Source organism: Radiomyces spectabilis, assembly GCF_025331425.1.
Source record: "Radiomyces spectabilis strain NRRL 2753 chromosome Unknown BYT42scaffold_16, whole genome shotgun sequence".
NCBI lineage: Eukaryota > Fungi > Mucoromycota > Mucoromycetes > Mucorales > Radiomycetaceae > Radiomyces > Radiomyces spectabilis.
In genome coordinates this window covers 280,561-300,206 of record NW_026251941.1, presented here as the reverse complement: position 1 = coordinate 300,206, position 19,646 = coordinate 280,561, and the positions used below count along the sequence as shown (strand labels likewise).

The 19,646-nt window shown below is 44.4% G+C and overlaps 3 protein-coding genes across 3 annotated transcripts; 2 read left to right on the top strand and 1 right to left on the bottom strand.

Annotated features, from left to right (window-relative positions):
- Positions 1–339: 339 nt before the first annotated feature.
- BYT42DRAFT_587613 (uncharacterized protein) lies at positions 340–2,036 on the bottom strand (the record flags this gene model as incomplete). The annotated part of the gene is made up of 5 exons (XM_051570184.1): positions 340–423; positions 1,072–1,081; positions 1,467–1,470; positions 1,675–1,679; positions 1,897–2,036. Coding segments are annotated over 5 exons (215 nt in total), but the record flags the coding sequence as incomplete, so codon positions are not given.
- A 625-nt stretch (positions 2,037–2,661) lies between these two features.
- Positions 2,662–11,516, top strand: BYT42DRAFT_540161 (uncharacterized protein). The gene is made up of 19 exons (XM_051565538.1): positions 2,662–3,042; positions 3,109–3,572; positions 3,634–6,437; positions 6,496–6,642; positions 6,705–6,904; positions 6,964–7,203; positions 7,261–7,380; positions 7,473–7,688; positions 7,748–7,888; positions 7,958–8,090; positions 8,150–8,941; positions 9,028–9,333; positions 9,397–9,655; positions 9,716–9,840; positions 9,912–10,133; positions 10,197–10,475; positions 10,541–10,921; positions 10,997–11,128; positions 11,192–11,516. Exons 1-19 carry the CDS (start codon positions 2,675–2,677, stop codon positions 11,438–11,440), a joined length of 7,578 nt encoding a protein of 2,525 aa, XP_051418830.1. The 5' UTR covers positions 2,662–2,674; the 3' UTR covers positions 11,441–11,516.
- On the top strand, positions 11,494–18,738 carry BYT42DRAFT_587609 (uncharacterized protein). Its single transcript, XM_051570183.1, has 23 exons — positions 11,494–11,707; positions 11,770–11,832; positions 11,890–12,018; positions 12,081–13,195; positions 13,252–13,524; positions 13,594–13,942; positions 14,012–14,415; positions 14,488–14,701; positions 14,758–14,919; positions 14,980–15,034; positions 15,090–15,425; positions 15,490–15,596; positions 15,658–15,850; positions 15,913–16,053; positions 16,120–16,241; positions 16,305–16,445; positions 16,504–16,805; positions 16,866–16,917; positions 16,979–17,119; positions 17,180–17,635; positions 17,699–17,823; positions 17,886–18,060; positions 18,117–18,738. Exons 1-23 carry the CDS (start codon positions 11,705–11,707, stop codon positions 18,573–18,575), a joined length of 5,517 nt encoding a protein of 1,838 aa, XP_051418829.1. The 5' UTR covers positions 11,494–11,704; the 3' UTR covers positions 18,576–18,738.
- The last annotated feature ends 908 nt before the right edge of the window (positions 18,739–19,646 follow it).

Here is a 19,646-nt window from a genome sequence, read left to right as displayed (position 1 = left end):
TCTCGATATATGGAATCCAACTCGAAGTTACCGTCACTTCTGGCCACGTCAATATTTTTTGCCTGCTCAAGCTGACACCACCGATCCATCGCTTAACTGTCCCTGGAAGCAATTTTATTTTCCGCATCGAAGAAGAAGCTTACCTGGCGGTCCGTATTCACCGTTTTTTTTTCCGGTACACCATTTGGTTCAAAGGCAAGTCCAATTTCTTTTCCTTTGCTATGATGTAATGAACGTACACTAATTCAAATTTTTTTCAATGTCATATAATCCAAGTCATGTCAAGCGATCAATGGCTATCGAAAACTCAAATAACAAAGGTAAAATATCTTGACGAAAATTTGAATCAATCAAAGAGCTTACTAACTCATTTTTTTTAAATACCCAACATACCCACACATCTTTCTAGATCTATCATAGCCTGGGCGGGATGGAACTGAGGGGGGGAACCAGTGCTGCTTTGCGCGTGTTCAGAAACAACTCACGTTGCATGGTATTGCCATAAGGTTGTCATTAATATACCAAAGTCTGTCAAGAGTTCTCGCCCAGGTTATGCCGTGTATGCGTTAGGCTTTTTGTCTGACGAAAGTCGCTCAATGTAAGAGGGCGGCCTCCGGTGGCAGGCGGCATCCATTGCACAGCGGGTGTACGGCTTGTTAGTCTATATAATTAAAATCTTTGAAAAATTAGCGATTTTGTAAATCACATGATCTACACCAAGTTATCAGGACCTGTTAAACCTTTTTTTTTATCTTTCAACCATGCCTCGCTGCCCACTTTCACAATAATAGGCGAAACAATCAGCAGCAAGATGCCGTTTGCACCAGTTGTGGTCAAACAGAGCATCGTCGCCGTTCACATAAAATGTGAGTGGAGCTCTTTTTTGAAGAAAGGTGATTGACGATACGACGATCTGGTGTTTTGTAGCATCATTTAATTTGGGTTATCTGTCAGTTATACTGTATATGCCCTTTCATTCTCTTCAGTAATCGAATGATACATGGAGCAGATATGCTTCGATCTGTGTAGCTCATCATTCATGCATCAGTGAGGTGACTATTGTTTCATCCATGGAAAATCACATATTTTTGTCCGAATTTTTTCTTCTTCTTTAGTTTTGCATCTCTTCTGTTTGCCTGGAAATCCCTCACTATCATTGCATCCATCATCCATCATCCAGACTATGGCGTGTATCTGATCCGGTCGATTCGATTATTATGAAAAAAGGTACCTTTTGTGTGATACGACTATCCGTTTTTCGACAAGAAAAAATTTACCTGTCCTTTTTCTTATTCTGTCTTTAGCTTTTGGTTTTCTCTCCGGTTTTCTTTTGCCTGGCAAGCCATTCAAGCCATCCATCCCTCCAAAGCCTTTCTACTTTGTTCGGGCACCAGATTGTGGCCAATCCGGTTTTTGTCGTCAAAGGCATCGTCGGTGGTGTGACTCTCTTTTTCATTGGGAAACGCTGACGCGTCCTCCCAGGTTCCTCTCATATGGATTGCTGCCCGTGGTATCGCCTTCGATATTTCTTCCCGACCATTTTATTTTGTAGTTGTAGTATGTATTTTGTATTTTAGTGAATAGTCTTCTTGCAGTCTTTTCCTCCTTTTTTTCCCACAGGGTTTTTAGGGGGTTTTTACAGACGCACCTATTGTTTTACTTTTTTTATATATTTGTACATTTCTTGTTTTTCGGTCGGGAAGCTCTCAATATCTGCTGCATCGAATAACAAAGGTAAAATATCTCAACGAAATTTGAATCAACCAAAGAGCTTACTAACTCATTTTTTTTAAATACCCAACATTCCCAGACATCTTTGTAGATCTATCATAACCTTGGGCGGGACAGAACGGAGGGGGTCAATAAGTGCTGCTTTGTTCATTAAAAGTGTTTCATGGTATGCCAGAGTATTGACATTAATATACCAAAGTTCCATCAAGAGTCTCGCCCAGGTTATGCCGTATTGCGTTAGGCTTTTGTCTGACGAATGTCGCTCAATGTAAGAGTGTGGCATCCAGTAGCAGGTGGCATCCATTGCACAGCGGGTGTACGGCTTGTTAGCAGTCTCAAAGAATTATTATTATTGTCTCTTTTGTTTTTAAGTCCTTTCTTACATTACAATATTAAGGGGAAGTAAGTGAAGAGAGAAGGAATGAACACTACGTCTGCGCTTCAGAAATGCCCAAGTGAGGTGCTGAGGTTTCCTTTGGTCACTCGCAATGCACTTACCGCACAGTTCCTTGGATTGGCAAGCTATTACCGCCTTCTTAGCAGGTCTTATTTTTTTAATACCGACTGTTATCAAATCCACAGCAGAAATAGCGCCCAACCTAGACGTTGTATTTGCTCTCGTTGTAGGTCATCTAACAATAGCACCACAACTACCTTTTTTAAACCAAGCTCTTGAACGCTTCATAACGATGTCAAAAACAGACAAATAACCTCTCACCATACTTCTGATTGGTAGTAAATAAATTATAATATAGCGGATGCTATCGTATTTTACTATTATCTTATTTATTATTGCTATCAAGTGTTTCCACATTGGTCATTTGGGAATTCAAAGAGATGGGCTTCGTGTGACTAGCTTTGCACCGATTTGGCATTGCCGGTATTTGAATGCAATCAAGGACCAAGGCGAATTAATGTTTCAGAAGTTCACGGTTGTTCTCGAATGGCGCATCATGCTCCCAGTTCTCCCTTGAATGCTACAGTCATCAATATTTCACCGGCGCCGCACTCATCGCCTCAAGATGAATCACCGCAAGACACCAACGATACCACCTCTCGCCGTCGAAAGCAGCAATTGCGTGCCGCGCATAACGTTCAAGGCCATCGAAACCTCATTCGCCATATTTTCCAAAAGATCATCAAGCGTAAACGTCCGCAATCTGCTCTTTTACGTTTAGGAGAACAATGTCGTTCCATATCATTGCCAGACCAGTTTGAAAATGAGGATACCATTGATCTACTTCTTCAGTTACGATCCGTGCTTATGCTTTGCAGAGACAACGGTTCCGCCCCACAGATCCTGATGCGCGGGTAAGTAAAATTTTCATGATGCCGGTGTCCCTTGATATAACATGATGTATTATTTTGAAATATTAGGGATCGTACGCCATCGAATTCCCCAGTTTCGTCCCGGTCAAATTCACCGGCTCGTCCTGCGTCTCCGTCGCATTCTCACGGAGCCACAGCAAGTATCCACACAGCGAATGGGAAGAAAGATACCCGATCGATTTTTGAAACCATTTTGTGGATGCTCGATGACCTTGTCGTCAATGACAGTCGATATAAAACCGTCAATCCGAAACCTTCACGACCACCTTACATGATGCAGTCTGTCCTAGTGGATATCGCTCTCGTTCTAATCCAGTGCTGCGATGATACATCGGGATTATGCACCATTGGCTTCACCATGCTGTCGGCTTTTGATACATTCAATGACGGAAATATGCTTGGAAAGCTCTTGTCAATGTTTATCGACACTTTATTGCCAAAACTGATGACATGCAAGGACGAGCAACAACGGGAAGATCGCTTCCCCGTTCGCCGACCCCAGAACCAAAAAAGTAAGCTGGTTAATTACACTCAATTCATACACTCAAATGTATAACCCTGTACTTGCAAAAGAAAAACATTCCTCATCTACTGCACGACATGATCCGCCAGTCGCCAACGCCACACCGACCATCAATATTCACAGTCCTGACAGTGACAGCACATCGCGTAGCTCTCCTCTGACGATCGATACACGATTATGTCAAATCGAGCCTCCTTCCCTGTTGCGAACGACCGAAGATGAACATTCACCTTTGCAGAGTCAATTTTCTCGCTCAAGTTCTACCCAAGGAACTGAACAATACCAGCAAGCCTATGCACTGTTTACCCCACTGTTTTATTTCATGATCCAATACCTTGATCCATACCTTGCCTCATACCGGAACGACGTGCAAGAGAATCTGTCCTTCACCATTCCACGCCACGCATCGTCCATCAGTAATTTCCATCGCGCATTGCGTTTCATGATCCACGCAAAGCCCGACATGTACCTGGACATTCTGGATGTGATTGCTCGCAGTACCTCGGAAGTCAAATTCCGTGCATGTCAGATTTTGTTCCATTATTACGGTGTTAGTCTGGGCCATGTTGTCGTCGCCGAACCGTTGCCCAAACTGGGATTTCTTCAAGAATTTGAGTACTTGGAGCGAAAACAACATCAACAGCAATTGGAAGAAGAACGCCAGAGGCAGCAACAGGCTCAACAGCAACCACAACAGCCATCGAACGACCCGCATTTCTTGGCCACTGTGATAGGAAGCAACGCCTCATTCCATGTGCCCAATATTAACAAACGATATCGCCAGGCCCTGCCTGAACGTCCACCCATCTCCCAGCGGCCCTCCACGACCACTTCCGATTCAACCGAAAGTGAGACAGCGGAAATTTTACACACCTGGTACCCGCACATGTTTTCCGCCACGACGGACAATCACGCCGATGACCTCGCTGATCAAGCACGGTTCTCGACGAACCCATTGTCTCTGTCGGTCATCACTCACGACAATATGACGGTCGCTTACTGTAGAGAGTGCTATAAAGTAATCAAAGGATATGGACTTCGTTGCTATCAATGCAAGTGCACCGTTCACTACAAATGCTTTAACCAGCAACTCGCCAATCATGACCTGGACATTATGTTTTATGTCAAAGAAGGTGGTATACAAAAAGTCGTCAGTCCGCAGTTTTGCCATATACCCGTCCAGCCTCGGTCCACGATTTCGCCTTCTGCAACAACCCCCGAATTGCTATTTGAAATGGAATATCTCGGCCATCACTTTCATCTGGTCAACATTTACACATTGATGATCTGTGCGTGCTGTCATCGACCGCTTTGGGGCATCTCACAGCAGGGATATCGCTGCTCAGAATGTAACCGGTTTGTTCACTCAAGTTGTCTCAGCCAAGCCATGCGGCAAACAACAGCAACAATGAATATTCACGAATGTCAACCGCGTCAGCCACTATTGGAACGGGATACTCTAATTTCACAAAGGGAGCTGAATAACACATTGCTCGCGTTCTATGGCACGGTACTACCCACTACTCCGCAAGATGTCAAGGATAAAAGCTTCGAGGAAATATCCACCATGCTCAATATACTTTTACTGCAAGAAAACATCATGCACTGCGGTATTGCTGCTGGATGTTTACTGGTGAGTTACGGAGGCGATGACCCGTTGATGGCCAATAACGGACACGCAGATGAACCCAGCGAAAGAGTCAGTATGCAGTCAATGGATATTTGTCCCCGATTAACCTCTGCAATCACCATGTGCCGGAATCAGCTTTCTTCCGCCGATTGCAAGACGTCAATGCATTTCAACGAGTTTTATATCAATCGCAAACACAATCTAAACGATTTCATGTTCGCAAGAGAGGAGTACCTTGGTCATGTAGCGGCCATTATGAAAAGCGCGGTGCCCAACTCAGCAGCTCACGTTGGCTCAACCACGCATCCAACACCTGCAGCGGCCAAGCGGCGTTCCGCCGGTGATTCGAGAGGATTTTTGCAAGTGATGCCTGCATCCTCTGGAGCGGAACGGTGGAACGATCGTGGATTAGATGAAGGCTATGATGAGGACAGCGTTACCGAGTGTATCCCGGTCACTCATATGGAATCATGGATCAGCGACAACTTGCATATCAAGAGCCGATTAACGACGCAGATGCTCTTGCAGCATATGCATAATCTAGGATTCCTGGAACGGGTCAACGGATTAGCCACCTTGTATACCTTTGATACCGAAGGAACAAGTACTACCACGCCATCCGATGCCAACCCCCATCTTTGCATTTTCCCTGTTCCGTACGCTATTGATATCTCTGCCAATGTCAATTTACTCGTGGACACGATTGAAAGTTGTTTGGATGATCTGGATCTTACGATCAACGAGTGTGGACTGTTGCTTCTCACACGACGATGTTGGCCGGACCCATTTATGTCGTCGTACACCATTGAACGATTACTGTATGCGGTGTTGTCGTGGCTTTTCCAGGAAGATGAAAAACTGTTGGCTTTGCATGCTGAGTATACCGCCTCTAAGCAAAAGTTACCGGGGATCAAACGTAATCGATGGAGTCAGTCGGCCCAAGCTATGCTGGCGTCTCGTATGAAAGACGGTACTGGAGCGGATCGCGGACGACAAAGCGTTCAATTCAATGGAACCGTCGGTATGAGTAGTGGGCTTGGCAATCTCTATGTGACCAGTCGAGCCGCGCTTCGCGAACGGTACATCAATCGATGGATGATGATCATTCACGACACGGACAGTGCACTTTTCACCACGATGATATACGACGTTATTGAACGGATTGTAGAGGAGCGAGATGAAGAATCGGTGCTCACCGGATGGCAGGAGCCCCAGGATAAAAAGGTACAACGTTAAACCCATGCGATAAATATCCACAGACGATTTCAACGTTTTGATTTAGAGAGCTACGCTTCAACATGCTGAAAAATTTGTGGAATGTGTGTACAAATTAAAGAGCTACGGATTGACATTCAGCAGCCTGGAACCGATCATGACACGATGGTTTGATAAGACGTACAGCGCATTCGACGAGCACGATATTCTCAGGGTAAAAAAACTGGAAACACTGGTTCTCAATCGAATGATCACATCCACTCATCATACTTACAGGAGAAAGAACCTGCCGATTTACGCCACCTTGCCAAGCTTTGTTCTCCTCGACTGGCTTCGATACAAAAGACACCGGCATATCGTTCATCTATTGGAGATACCAATCCATCGATTGATATCGTGATTGCTCTTTTTGCCAAGCCGGAGCGGGAGAGCACTGAACGTGGGATTCGATGGCTGACCCTATTGATGCATTCGGGGTAAGCTTGGTTGGCAGATGTGAGATGTAACGGCTAAAGATTTAACGGCATTTTTTCAGTACCGGTGTTCCCAGCAACGCTTTAGCCAAAATAGCACGTCTGCTGGTATCCAACCGAGTCTCGATTAGGACCACGGCCGAGTTTCTGAAACTGTTATGGTACCAGGCCGTCAATGTCCTCAATGTGCCTACCCCACGCGTTGTCATTATCGATATCATCAGTTACTTGAACGAGACAGCCCTGGAATCTTTCAAGTCAAAGAACGAAGCACATGAATTGACGTTGGAACGACTTTGGAGGTTGGTTGATTTTCTGCACTGTGTATTGTGGTGACCATGGACTAATACATTGCTCAGTGCACAATTATTTATAAAGTACTCTGCTGCATTGACCTGCTATGCATTCAATTGTCCCTTAAGCAACATCACTGAACTTGACCTTGTCCCGTATTTTGGCGATCACATTGCCCGATTATCGTAAGTCCATCAATTGACCATTGAGGGAAAAAAGAAAAACAATAGTACTGAACAAAGGAACCGGTATTCGCATTATGGATGGATTGATACAGCCACAGCAAACGGGCATCGATGAATCGGGATTCCACGCCAATTCGAGTTGATGAATCTACGCCTATCATTCGATGTATGCTTTTATATTTACAGTACGATCAGCTCAACGTACACGTGGATGTCATCAAGATGTTTTATGGCTTGGTTAACTGGAGCTATGGTATCAGTAACAAATCCGACGTGATCAACAAATGTGTACCTGCGCTCATACCAGCGTAAGTGACACCGGTCTTAACCATAGTAACACAGCAGCTTAGATTGACGATCGTTACAGGCTTTGGGAGTTGCTCGTACCAGCTTATGACAGTCTCAGCGATATTACGCTGAATTTGTTAATGAAGCTGATCAATATCGATGTCCAGTATTTCCATGCATGTGTATATCAGATTTTCGAAGATTCCAACTGGGAAGTAAGGTAAGGATCCGTGTTTCTGAGGAGGGCACCATAGTTACAAGGTTATCAATACATACGGGGTTGTCTTAGATACCATGGACTGGATAATCTTTACGGATTGTTCACCAAGATGGATGTCGCATTTCAACAGAAATGGTTCCCTTTTCTTTCTCACCTGGGACCAGTGTTCAGCTACTTTGTGAGCTGCTTGTGGGATAAAGAGGTAACGTATGGACAGCGATGGACACGGTCAATGTTGTATAAACCTTGGGTTTTCTCTAGGAATATGTGCGATCCAAAGCAGTGGCATACATTCGTACGTTTGGTACACTGCACATACGTTCGGCACTTCGATGTTGGGAGGCATATTTCCTTGAAGCCACTGACCGTCAAAGAATCTCGTTGGTCAATCTAATGATCCGGTTCAACGCCATGTTTCCCGAATGGCAAGTGCTCCAATGGGAATCATTGCTGCAAGCCTTGAAACCATCCGACCATGATGGATTTGATGCGCAATCCATGGATATTCTGGAACAGTATATGCGGCCGGACGAGGGTGCTCTGGATGCAGCCGGTGAAGATGTGGTGTCCGACAAGCAAGCACTTCACGGCGTGGAAACAGAGAATGTGCGAGTGCTTATGCTCACGTTGGCGTTCCAAATGCTGAGCAATCACTTACCTATGGATATGGTTCAAATGTCTCATTTCAAGTTCATCCTCGTGCAACAGATGGGGTTCAGCAATTGCCAGTATTTTGAGACCGGAAGAGTCGTTACGTTTGGCCATCTGACGTATGATCCGGACGATCCGGCGCAAGTGGCGATCATGCTTGCCTGTTCCCACGGGTTAAAGAAGGTGGTCGACAGTTTTGCGCCTTTACCGGCCGAAGCGGTAGTGACCATGATGTCTGAACGGACGCCACAGAGTCAACAGAAACTCACCGAGAACACGAGTCCCGGTGTACATTTTATCGATGTGATTCTCAAATTTTTCCATCCATCCGTGGACCTGACGAAACTCGGTCATCTCATGCTACGCACGTGGCTCGAAATCGTTCTCATTGTCATTTACAAGGTGATTTTGAATTGCAAATTGTTTGTCCTTCTTCCTGTTCGATTGGTTGCAGCAGAATCACTCATCACTTTCTTATTTGTGAAAAGCATGATATCCTGGACCGTAACTATGAAGACAGCATTGTGGGTTGCATGAAACAAGTGATTGAATTATTGACCAAGAACATCAGTGAAGAAAACAAACTGTTGGTGTTGGAGATTTCCAAGTGCCTGTTAAGACGATCGGACCATTTGGCGCCCATGGTGCTGTCCAAGCAGATCACCGCGCTTAGTAAAGTCATGATCAAATTGCAGACTCGGACGCATGAGCCGCTGTTCCTGAAAGCTAAACAGTTTCTGAAAAGCGCTTTCCTCGAATTTGCCGTGGCCGGTTTATTTGTTCTCATGTTTAAGGTAACTGCGATGCTTCTTTTTGTATGGATGTTGCGTCCCATGCTCACGAAATAATTGTAACAGGATGATAACAGCAACGAGGCCAATCGTCGAGAATTGGAATTGTTCTTTGTGTTACGTAATGTCATTGACCCAGATGATATCGTACCTGAAGGGGACATGCATGAGGTCATCTATCTGCGCGATCAACCGGTGCGCGACGTGCTTGAAAATTTAATGAAGCAGCAAATGGACCGCAAGGCCTTTTCCAATGTTCTTTACAACACGAACCGTTACATCGAGACGCTGCACTCTCATCCGTATCCCGAAGTGGTTTTGAATGGTAAGATCCAAACCAGTCATTTGAATAGATAACTGGATGTTCTGACACATATCATTGCAGATTATGCCAGTTTTCTGCATGCATTGATCAAACGGACCGCTGATTGGCGGCCTTCCGATTGGAACATCAATCCCGTATTTAGCATGTCCGCCATCCTGCTCAAGGAACATCCCTATCATTTTTCGGTATGTCCATTTCTCAAAACTAATTTTACGGTTGGCTGTACTAACTCAGTAAATGGATAATGATTTTCTAGATTTTGCTTCCCGCTATCCAAGCTGTGTTCAAGCACGGGTTACATCACTGTGTACTGGAGCACGAAAGTATCGTCAAATTGCTGGCAGCCTATTCCGCTATTTCTATCATACCTGGGGTTCAGCCCGGTAATGCCTTTGCTGATATTATCCTGGAAGAGGTGAAGAATAGTTTGGAGGCGCGGCAAAAGTTGCATCGTAACAGCTTGACATCTCTGCTTCAGGTACTAAGATTGAGACAAAAGAAACATGAAAAGAGATAAGCTGTACTGATGATGTAACTGTAGCTTATTCTGTGGGATTGTCAAGCAGAATACCAGGGATGGTACACATCCATTGAAAACGCTTTGTTAGGGGAGCTGGAGCCCGGCAATGATCGAGTGCCGTACTTTGCTGATAACCTCAGCATGCTTTTGAAGCCCTTGGTCCGCTACCTCAAATCCAGTCCTGTCACCCAGTCTTTTACCAATAGTGATTTCAAAGCTTACATTGTAGCTTCCAGATTGCTTGTCACTTTGTGTTCGCGCTCAGAGACGGCCATGCATGAGACGCTCGTGCTACAAAAGGTTCGTCTAGTCACGGTTGGATGGGGATAGTAGACATTGTGAATAACCGAGACATTTTTACGCAGCTCGATGAAACGCGACATTGCCTTCGATTTTTCAATTGGTTCTTGCTTGCGATTTTACGGGAACATGCCGATGATCTATGCAAGCAACTACTTGACTTTGAAGATGTGATGACGGATTTATTGGTGCAAACTTTGAAGTCTGTGGAAATCGATTTTGATACACCAGACATTAGCTTTTCGTACACGCCTTCAGGCGAAGCGTTACTGTTGTGTTCGCTTATTCTCAAGAGTTGGACGCTTCTTCATTTGCGAAACAACAATGTCACTGCCAGTAAGCTTGGCTTGACGGCTCCCTCGACCACAAATTTTGCCTTTTGGATGTCCATCTGGGCAGTTTGGCGACGCTTGTTGGACAGCATTAATCCTTCTACATTATCCATGGTACGTCTTTTTTTTTTCCTCGATTTTGTTTAATGCAAGACTTACCTTTTTTTTTTTTTCTTCTTTCATATATAGCAAGGAAACACCGGTATGCCCGTTTGGGAGATGTTCCTGTCTCTGGTCCAATTTCTATTTGTGAGTCGAAGTGAAGTTGTGCTTCTGAATGCCTACGAATGGACCAATTTGTTGGGAAGTCTACTGGATAAGGTGTGTATTTCGTCTTGCTTTGAAGCATTTTTATGTCGTGCACTGACCCAGAAATGATGATAGCTTCGGACTCTCTCGCAAGGTATCGCGGAGCCAAGCACTGAGGATCAATCGGCTCCTTTGGAAGCTTTCATCGAGCAAGTGGCCAAAGTACGAAAAATGTTTTTTATCCCACCTATAGAGATCCCTACGACGACTCTCATCGATCAGCTCTATTTGGATTTACGTGAAATTATGCGATATCAGGCTGAAAGTGTCGCCTTCCAAGAGCCTGCGCGTGCATTGTCATTAACCATGAATAGTATATCTTGAGCTCACTTGATCTCTTTGAATTTCTCTGTGCTGTAAAATAATAAACAAGGTTCCCCCAATTGTAAATTTTATTGTTACTATAGTCGACAAGACCCATCAGCCACTATATCATCTGTTTTAAATGGAATCGCGGTTGCGTATTTTCGTCGCTTGGGGACACAAATTGCGTGACTTGAATTCCGGGACTTGTTTGTTTCTACGCATGATCGGTGGGTGCAAGACAAGCTTGGGAAGCGTTTGTACTTCGGTCCCTGCTTGTTCAACATGGTATGCATGGATGCGATCATGAGGTCAATATTGGTCATACTCATTATGCTTCTGGGACTTAGATTCGCTGGTGTACCTTGAATAAAGGCGCCGATGTGAACGATGAAGACACGGCCGAAATTCAGGTACGTTTCAACTTTTGTTCCCTATGTTCAGATCGACTAGCCACTAACCGGGTATAGGTTGAGCGTCTATTGGGGACGTATCAAAAAGCGCTAAGGCTTCATCAAAAGAAACAGTACGCTGAAGCCAAACGACTGTATCAAGAGATCAGCAGCAACGAATTGGTTGCCAAAAAAGAATCGGACACCGTACGTTGAATCAACCATAAGATAATCGAACATGTCAGTCATACTGAATCGATATAACGTAGGACACTGCAACCGCTTTGACGATCCAGAATTCTCCACTCGTCATGTTACGATTCTTGGTGTACAAGAATTATGCTTCCATACTTGAGAGCGAGTTTGTCGCCAGTGACACCAAAGATCCGCAAATCGCCAAACACGCCATCGAACTTTACTTTCAGGCTCTGACCGCTGATCCTACCGAAGCGTCTCTCTGGTACCCTATTGGCGAATTGGCGCATGCTCTGGGATACTATCGATTTGCACGCCTGGCTTTCGAAAATGGAGTGTATTCGGACGTGAGTCAGCAACGCAAACTGGATATTAACGCGCCCATCGGCAGCTCCATGATCTCCGATCCTGCCAAAATTCATAAAGCATTACAAAGTGGACCCATCCATCCCGGGCAATGGAAATGTATGGAAGGATTATGCAATGTGCTGTACGATATCGGTGATTTCGGTCTCTGCCAATACTACGTTCAACAAGGCCTCGCACGATTTCCTCAATGGGCCGTCGGCGCTCGCTTACAGAAGCAGTTGAACATGTCCTCAACAAATGAAGACGCAATGGAGAATGAAAAGCTGGTCATTGATCAAGAACCACCAGCAACTATGTCCGTCACTGTTGCAAAACCGGATTGGTCCCTTCTCATTGAAACCTTGCTTCAACAATATGTGGATATGACCTGGAAGGAATCTTCTTCGGATCCTGAAAATGAACATCCACTTCTGTTTATCAATACCTTGCTCAACATCAAAGTAAACATCCCCAAACCCGTGACCGCTTCGCAAGAGGTAGAGGAAGAGCCCCAGCAACCACTACAGTCTCAGCAGCAGCAGCAGCACCCGGTGTCGGAAACTCCAGATCACCCACCTACGGAGGTCCTGATCGCGGATCAGGATCGCCCTATGGCGGAAGCTTTTCGATCTGATGCGGAAGGCACCCAAGCTTCGCCCATTATTCTGCTTGACAATGGCGATGCAGAAATGTCAGCCAAAGATACGTCCACTGGTGACGTTGCCGAACCCAGCAATACAGATGAAGAGACCTCCAAGAAGCGAGAAAGAGAAGAAGAAGAGGGCTCTGAAGCTGGAGAGGATAATGAGTTTGAATATGAAGAAAAACGGGCCACTCTAAGGTAACGAATTGGTCATATATTGACGACCGGAAAGCGCTAACCGCTACTTCCATTAGAGCTTCAAAAAGACAACGCGATAAAATGGAAAATAAGGAAGCATCCCGTCAAAAAATGCTTGCGGAAGAGAAGGTGGCAGATGACAAGATTCAAGCATTATTCGATCAAGTAACCTCGATCGATCCGGAGCTATTCCCAAATCGCCATCCTTGGTACGATGTCCTCATGGATGGAAAAGAAAATGCCACTCGTCTTTTCTACGAATGGTTTGACATCAAAATCTCGCAACTGGACAGCAGTTATGCATGGGATGTAGATCATCCATCGATAAAGTAAGATAAGTTCTTACTACGGAGCTCTTCTTCTGTGGTTCGGCTAACATCTTTTTTTTTTGTGAATAGATCACAGATATCGAAAGGTCATGCCGCTCATCGACGATATGACATTTTCCAACGAACAAAAAGAGACACAGTGGCGACAACTACGCCACTATCGAGTGACGAAGCGCTGCTAAAATTTGTTCAAAAACTGAATGACAAGAATTCCGGTATCACCGATGTTCTTTGCCAATTGACTCTGGCGTTACTGGAAGAAGACGTCCATCACGGCAGTTTACCGTCGACGGAGGAATCCGTCGCAAGTTGTTTGGTAGACACCATCCTCACATTAAACAATACATTAATCGGGGCCATCATGCACGGCGATCTGTGCAATGAATCGGCAGAGAATTTCCATAATTGGCGAATGCAGGTACGGACGCTTGTGATGCATGATTTTATCAACGAGCTATTGACTTTGGTTGTTAACTCGGCTTTGAAGATTATTGTACGTGTATGCGAACGGCTGGTGGATCGGCTTATCACGACCATTATCAATACGAGTGCTGCGGAAGCCACCGAATCAACGAAGCGACGATCGACAGCGAGCGCGAAACAATCCGAAGCGTCCATTAAACAGTTATCCGACTTGTGTCAAGCATGGATTGGATTGTTCGAACGCTGTGTGATGAAGGAGGCGATGGATATTGCAGTGACCTACGTTGATATACAGCAACTGGACCGTGTTGACTGGATCGACAAGGAATTGCTGTTACGATATTGGTTTGTTAAAGGAAAAATGGCGCAATGCGACGAAGACGTAGAAGCGGCTTTTTCATGGTACGAAAGCTGCGAAACCTTGTTCAGCACCCCGGAAATGCAAAATATATCCATTTTATTGCAGTGGTAAGTCTGTCCTTTATTTGGTCGAAGCATTGGTTGATTTTCATCGTGGGACCTTTTTTTTTTTTTTCACAGTGAATATGACGGGATCCTTGATAAGGAACATATCGTGGAGAAACTACATGCGCTACAAATGGGAAAACAGTCGGTATTAGTTCGTACCAAGATGAATGCCAAGGATTACAAAGGAGTGGTGGACCTGGTGGAAACCATGGTCACTACGAGACTGCAAACGGAACCTCTTTCCACATACAACGAGTTTTATGAAATGTTGACGATGCTGGCCAAGGTACGGAATATATGTAACCTAATAGTGTTCCGGTGCTCACTCGTTGTCGTTGGCAGTCGTACATGGAGACGGATCATCATTTGAAAGCATGGCAGTGCTATGGGCAAATCCTTTATCGCTCAGTGAAGGAACTAATTGCTCACGGATCCGGTCAATATCAGAGCAGCGAAATATCACAAAAAGATGATGATCCGGAATTCTTTCGCTTATTGAAACAAGTAATACAGAAAAAAGAAATCGCTGCATCGTACATAAGAAAAGGCTAACTTGGCTCTCAGATTGATACACTCTTACAGGAATTAACCTCTCTCACGTTGAGCGACCATATGACAGGTAATGGTCTACTTCACCATAACCGCTTGGCTTTCATTTGAATAACAAACCGTAGACCTTTCTTCGGCTTCATTTGAGATGGAGCTTGCGAAAGCGCTGATAGTGTTGATGCGAACTTCGCTTATCTACATCTTTCGCCATCCCGATTTCATACCTCTTGTGAATAACTTTACTGTTCCTGATATGGCGCCTCACGTCCCTTCTCAGGCCAGCAAATCCAATATCTATAACGATATCATCACCAAAACCTGGACATTGATTTCGTCGCTTTTGCAAAAGTTCCTACAGAAGAGTCATCAGTTTGTCTCAGAATCTTTGCCTGTCCTAGCCGATTTATTACAAACATTACACGATGAACTTGGCGAGCGCGAAATTTGCGGGGCGTCCAAAGGTACTCGACATCAGTGTAGGCAAAGGATTGACAGACAACTCATTGTTTGCATTATTATTCGTAGGCATCTTCTTAACTCATTTATTGGGTGTGTTGACCAAACTAGACGATGCAGAGTATCGTCGAAATATTTATCAGTGCTACCATTGTCTGTACGGTGTTCATCTAGCAGTAAGTTTTCATTTCTTCATACTGGCGGTCAATTCAAAACTTGATAATATCATTTGTGCAGGCTGAGACAGATGTCATTGAGGAGCACAATGCTGCGCATGAAATAATCACGCAAAAGGCGGCCGAACCTCTTTTCAACCTTGTTGTGAACACTGTGCTTGAAAAATTGGAACGAGGTTCTCCTCTGAAAAGCGATCTGAAAGATGTCACCGATACACTCATGGAATTGTTCCAAAAACCACCCACAGACCATTGTAAATGTCACTCGTTGGACCTTTACTTGAGGGTACGATTAACCTTTCTTTTTTTTGAGCAGATCAAGTCAAGGCCAATCTGAAAATCATTGACGGGTATCTGAATCGCCATATTGATCTCCATCAATCCATTGATTCCATGCTACGCTATGCCAATATTGCCACCATTCCAGTCCGTTCCACCAAAAAGAAACCCATCTCACGTAAGCTATTCAATTGTCTGCATATACCCGTTCGATAAAGCTGTTGCTCACGATATGCGGTATTAGCTGTATATTTTAAGATCTACTGGATCATGGGTAAAGTGCTACGTCTACAGGTGAAACATCGATCAAAAATCAATTCAGAAAGGACCATGGATGATTTGGAAGATGCTATTGAACAATACACGGTACGTCGCTGAACTAAAATCTGGGATGTGGCAGTGTATTTTACTTATTCGTACTTTTGGTAGAATCATCTCGCCCTGAGTCCCTACGATGCGCATGGTTGGTATGAACTTGGACTTTGCTTTATGCAGCTGACCGATGAGGAACTGGGATGGAGTGCGTCCAACATTGTTTTGCATAAGGATCGATTGGCGGAATATCAAAAGGTACGTTTGCTTGATTTATCGGTTCCGACGATATTAGGCTAAACGACTGCGTATATAGAAAGCGTACCATGCTTTCTTTAGAGCTTGGAATCTATACCGCTCTGGTTCGGCAGCGTTTGATGACCGCACGAAGCTGTATGAGTTCTTTAGTAATTTCGGACAATTGATCTATACGATGGTTGCCGAGCCCATGGGAATGGAGTCTTTCCAGGACCAAGAAAAGAAGCGAGCCATGGGACAGAATGGCGAGCTTTATGAAGTCACTCCCACCGCCCCGCAGCCCGCACAAGCGTACAAGCTCTCACTCATCTTCTTTACCAAGGCCCTAAAATACAAAGCACCCGATGGATCCGAATGGAAGTACGTATGCGGTTGACATTATGTGTAGGGTTGCAAATACTAAATCCTTTGAAATAACAGATCACTCTACATGTGTGGAAAATGTTATGACAAATTGAGACGTCCAGCCAAGGTAAAGTTTTTTCCACATTTACCTCTCTCGAATAGCTTCGTCAACTCTGCTGCTTGATTAGGAAATCCTCAATTGGTATCAAAAAGCTGAGAAACGAGCCGCCGTGTATGCATCCAAACATGGTGGACACGAGAGGATCCTTGAACCTACCTACAAACTATGCTCCGTGCTGCTAAAATTACTATATCGTGGCGATATTCAGGTACCATTGATTGGCCGGGTTACTGTATTTCGGTCAAGTTCTTACTTTTGTCTCTTGTAGCCTGAGGTGGCCATGGACTACGTGGACATTCCTACACAGGACACCACAATGTCTAGTACCTCCGAATCAAAGACCGAGTCATTGATGGCGCCACAACTACCTACCCTTCCATCATCCACATCTGCCGGGCCCTCCTCTCCATACCTGTATCCGTTATCACTTAGTATCACTCCTCAAGGCGTCGCCGTGCTTCAACCGACGCCATCCACATCAACTTTTCTTCCTCCGTCCACCGAGACATCAAGCGCAAAAGCCATGGACCACGAACCCAGCATATCTGTAAACAACCTGTCAAACGAGGCATCTGAAACAAATACCGAACACAGCGACCATACCGAGCATGTATCTTCCCATCTTTCCTCGAATTACGCCTTAATCTACAATGCAATATATGACAAGTTGGATGAGATCCGACGCATTGACAAGCGAAAGTGGCATCATCAGCCTATTTATCTAGTATGTGAATCGATGGACGGGATTTATGAAATTATGTTGTTTTCTAACGCTTTGATCCTACAGCATGCCTGGATGCACTATAAAATATATCACAATGTCGCCGATGCCAAGTCGGATATGCTGCAGTTGTTCACACTTCGCTCCAATACAAAATCACACATCAATATCTGGAAACCAGGATTTGAAAGGTAAATAATTTCACGTACAACCATGATCGAATACCGACAAGGTATATTGACAATGAGATTAGGCCCGGAAAACACTTTGTTTATGTGCACAAATATACTTTATTCATGATTGAGCTTGCCAAGGCTTCCAACGATCCAGAGTTCCTGAAGACGTTATGTCGGAAACTACGCAGAGGACAGACTGTCCTGTTACATGACAAGGAAGTTTTCTTGGCTGCGTATAAGGCATACTTGGATGTATGTATTTGGTTGTTACACCCAATAGGATCCGATCTAACTCTGCATATGTATAGCTCATTCGATCAGAACTCAATTCCACCAACCCCGACCTGGATGCAGACATGAAGCGTCTGCTTGAAAGTTCAGTCGACAAGCAAAAGTTTATTACGTTGTGCGAAAATTATGCAAAGTCGCAAGCCGAAGCAAAAGCATCCGTCAAGCCAGATTTGCTTGTTCTTCTTCAGGAACTGTTCGAAATCAAGCGCTTAAATCAAGGTTTAACTGGCGATAAGACTGTGGACGGCAACATTCAACAATGCTTTGTTGCGTTGGTTCGTTCCAAAATGGATTGGGATTCGTTATTCACGCCCAAAAATCCTGAAGCCACTGCATCTGATGAAATGTCAGTTGATCAACCCTCATTGGAGACCGAAAAACCGCCAGATACTGGGTCGTCCGATAACGTCACTTCAGCGACGATCTTAACGCAAGCCAAGTCAATGGTTCACACCCTATCAGGTGCTACAAAATAAGTGCCGTTTCATCCAATGAGAATGGTGCAATTTTCGAGCTAATGGATAGACCACTTTCTTTTTTCCAATGCCAAGCCCTCATTATATTTGTATGAACATTTGTATATATATATTAGCGTCTTCCGAGAAATGAAATAATGTTACCATCAATAATCCATCATGTGCATGATACAACAGCGAATTTCGGTCGTCAATCCATGATTGAAATAGAACTTCAACCGTTAATCCTAACTAAGCAATAACCCCATCGAAGCCATAAAATGCAGATGGTCAAGTGCGGATGCGTCATTACCGGCAACTGGAACACAAGGCTATCGATTGAAACAAGACAAAAAAAATTCTATTATCTAATGAAATGGAAATTTGAACAGAATGAAAAAAGTAAAAAGCGAGACTATATTAAATTATACCCTTCATCATAAGAACAATATCTTGCACGAGATAATGATTGAAAGAAAAAAATAAAAAAAGGAAAAGCTTATAAGGAACGTGCATCTCGGCTATCCGGTGCCAGCAAAAACAGTGTATCTCGGTCAGGCGCATCAAAGGATTGTAAAAAGCGATACAACTTGGGTCCCAAACCGCCATCGCTGTGTAGCAATTGCCACAAAAGAGGATGAATGGCATTTTCTTCCAGATTTTTCAAGGCCGCATAAAGGTCTACACGCGTGCCATTAGTATGACTGACATAAAACACGTCAATGTAAGCACCTACTCTTGGTAATTACTCGAACCGACTGGTCAAGCTCCGGTATCATTTCCACTCGATCGCAGATATAGACGCATGCTTGTATCACACGATAGGCAGCGATGAAAACGGATTGTCGAGATGTCAGACCGAAAGGTCCTTGTTTCATGATCTAAGTAACCATGACTTTGTGTGAATAAAAGTGCTCTGCGAGCGCAAAAGCAGTTGCAGTTGAGCACTTACAGCCATCGATTCTCCTCTTACGGCACGACACAGATCCAGGGTTTGCTGAGCAGCATCCAGTGCCCATGCTGTGTATTGGGCTGTTGATGTTTGTGGAGACAATTTTTTGGACAACAGGGCGAGATCCATGGAAGCCCATT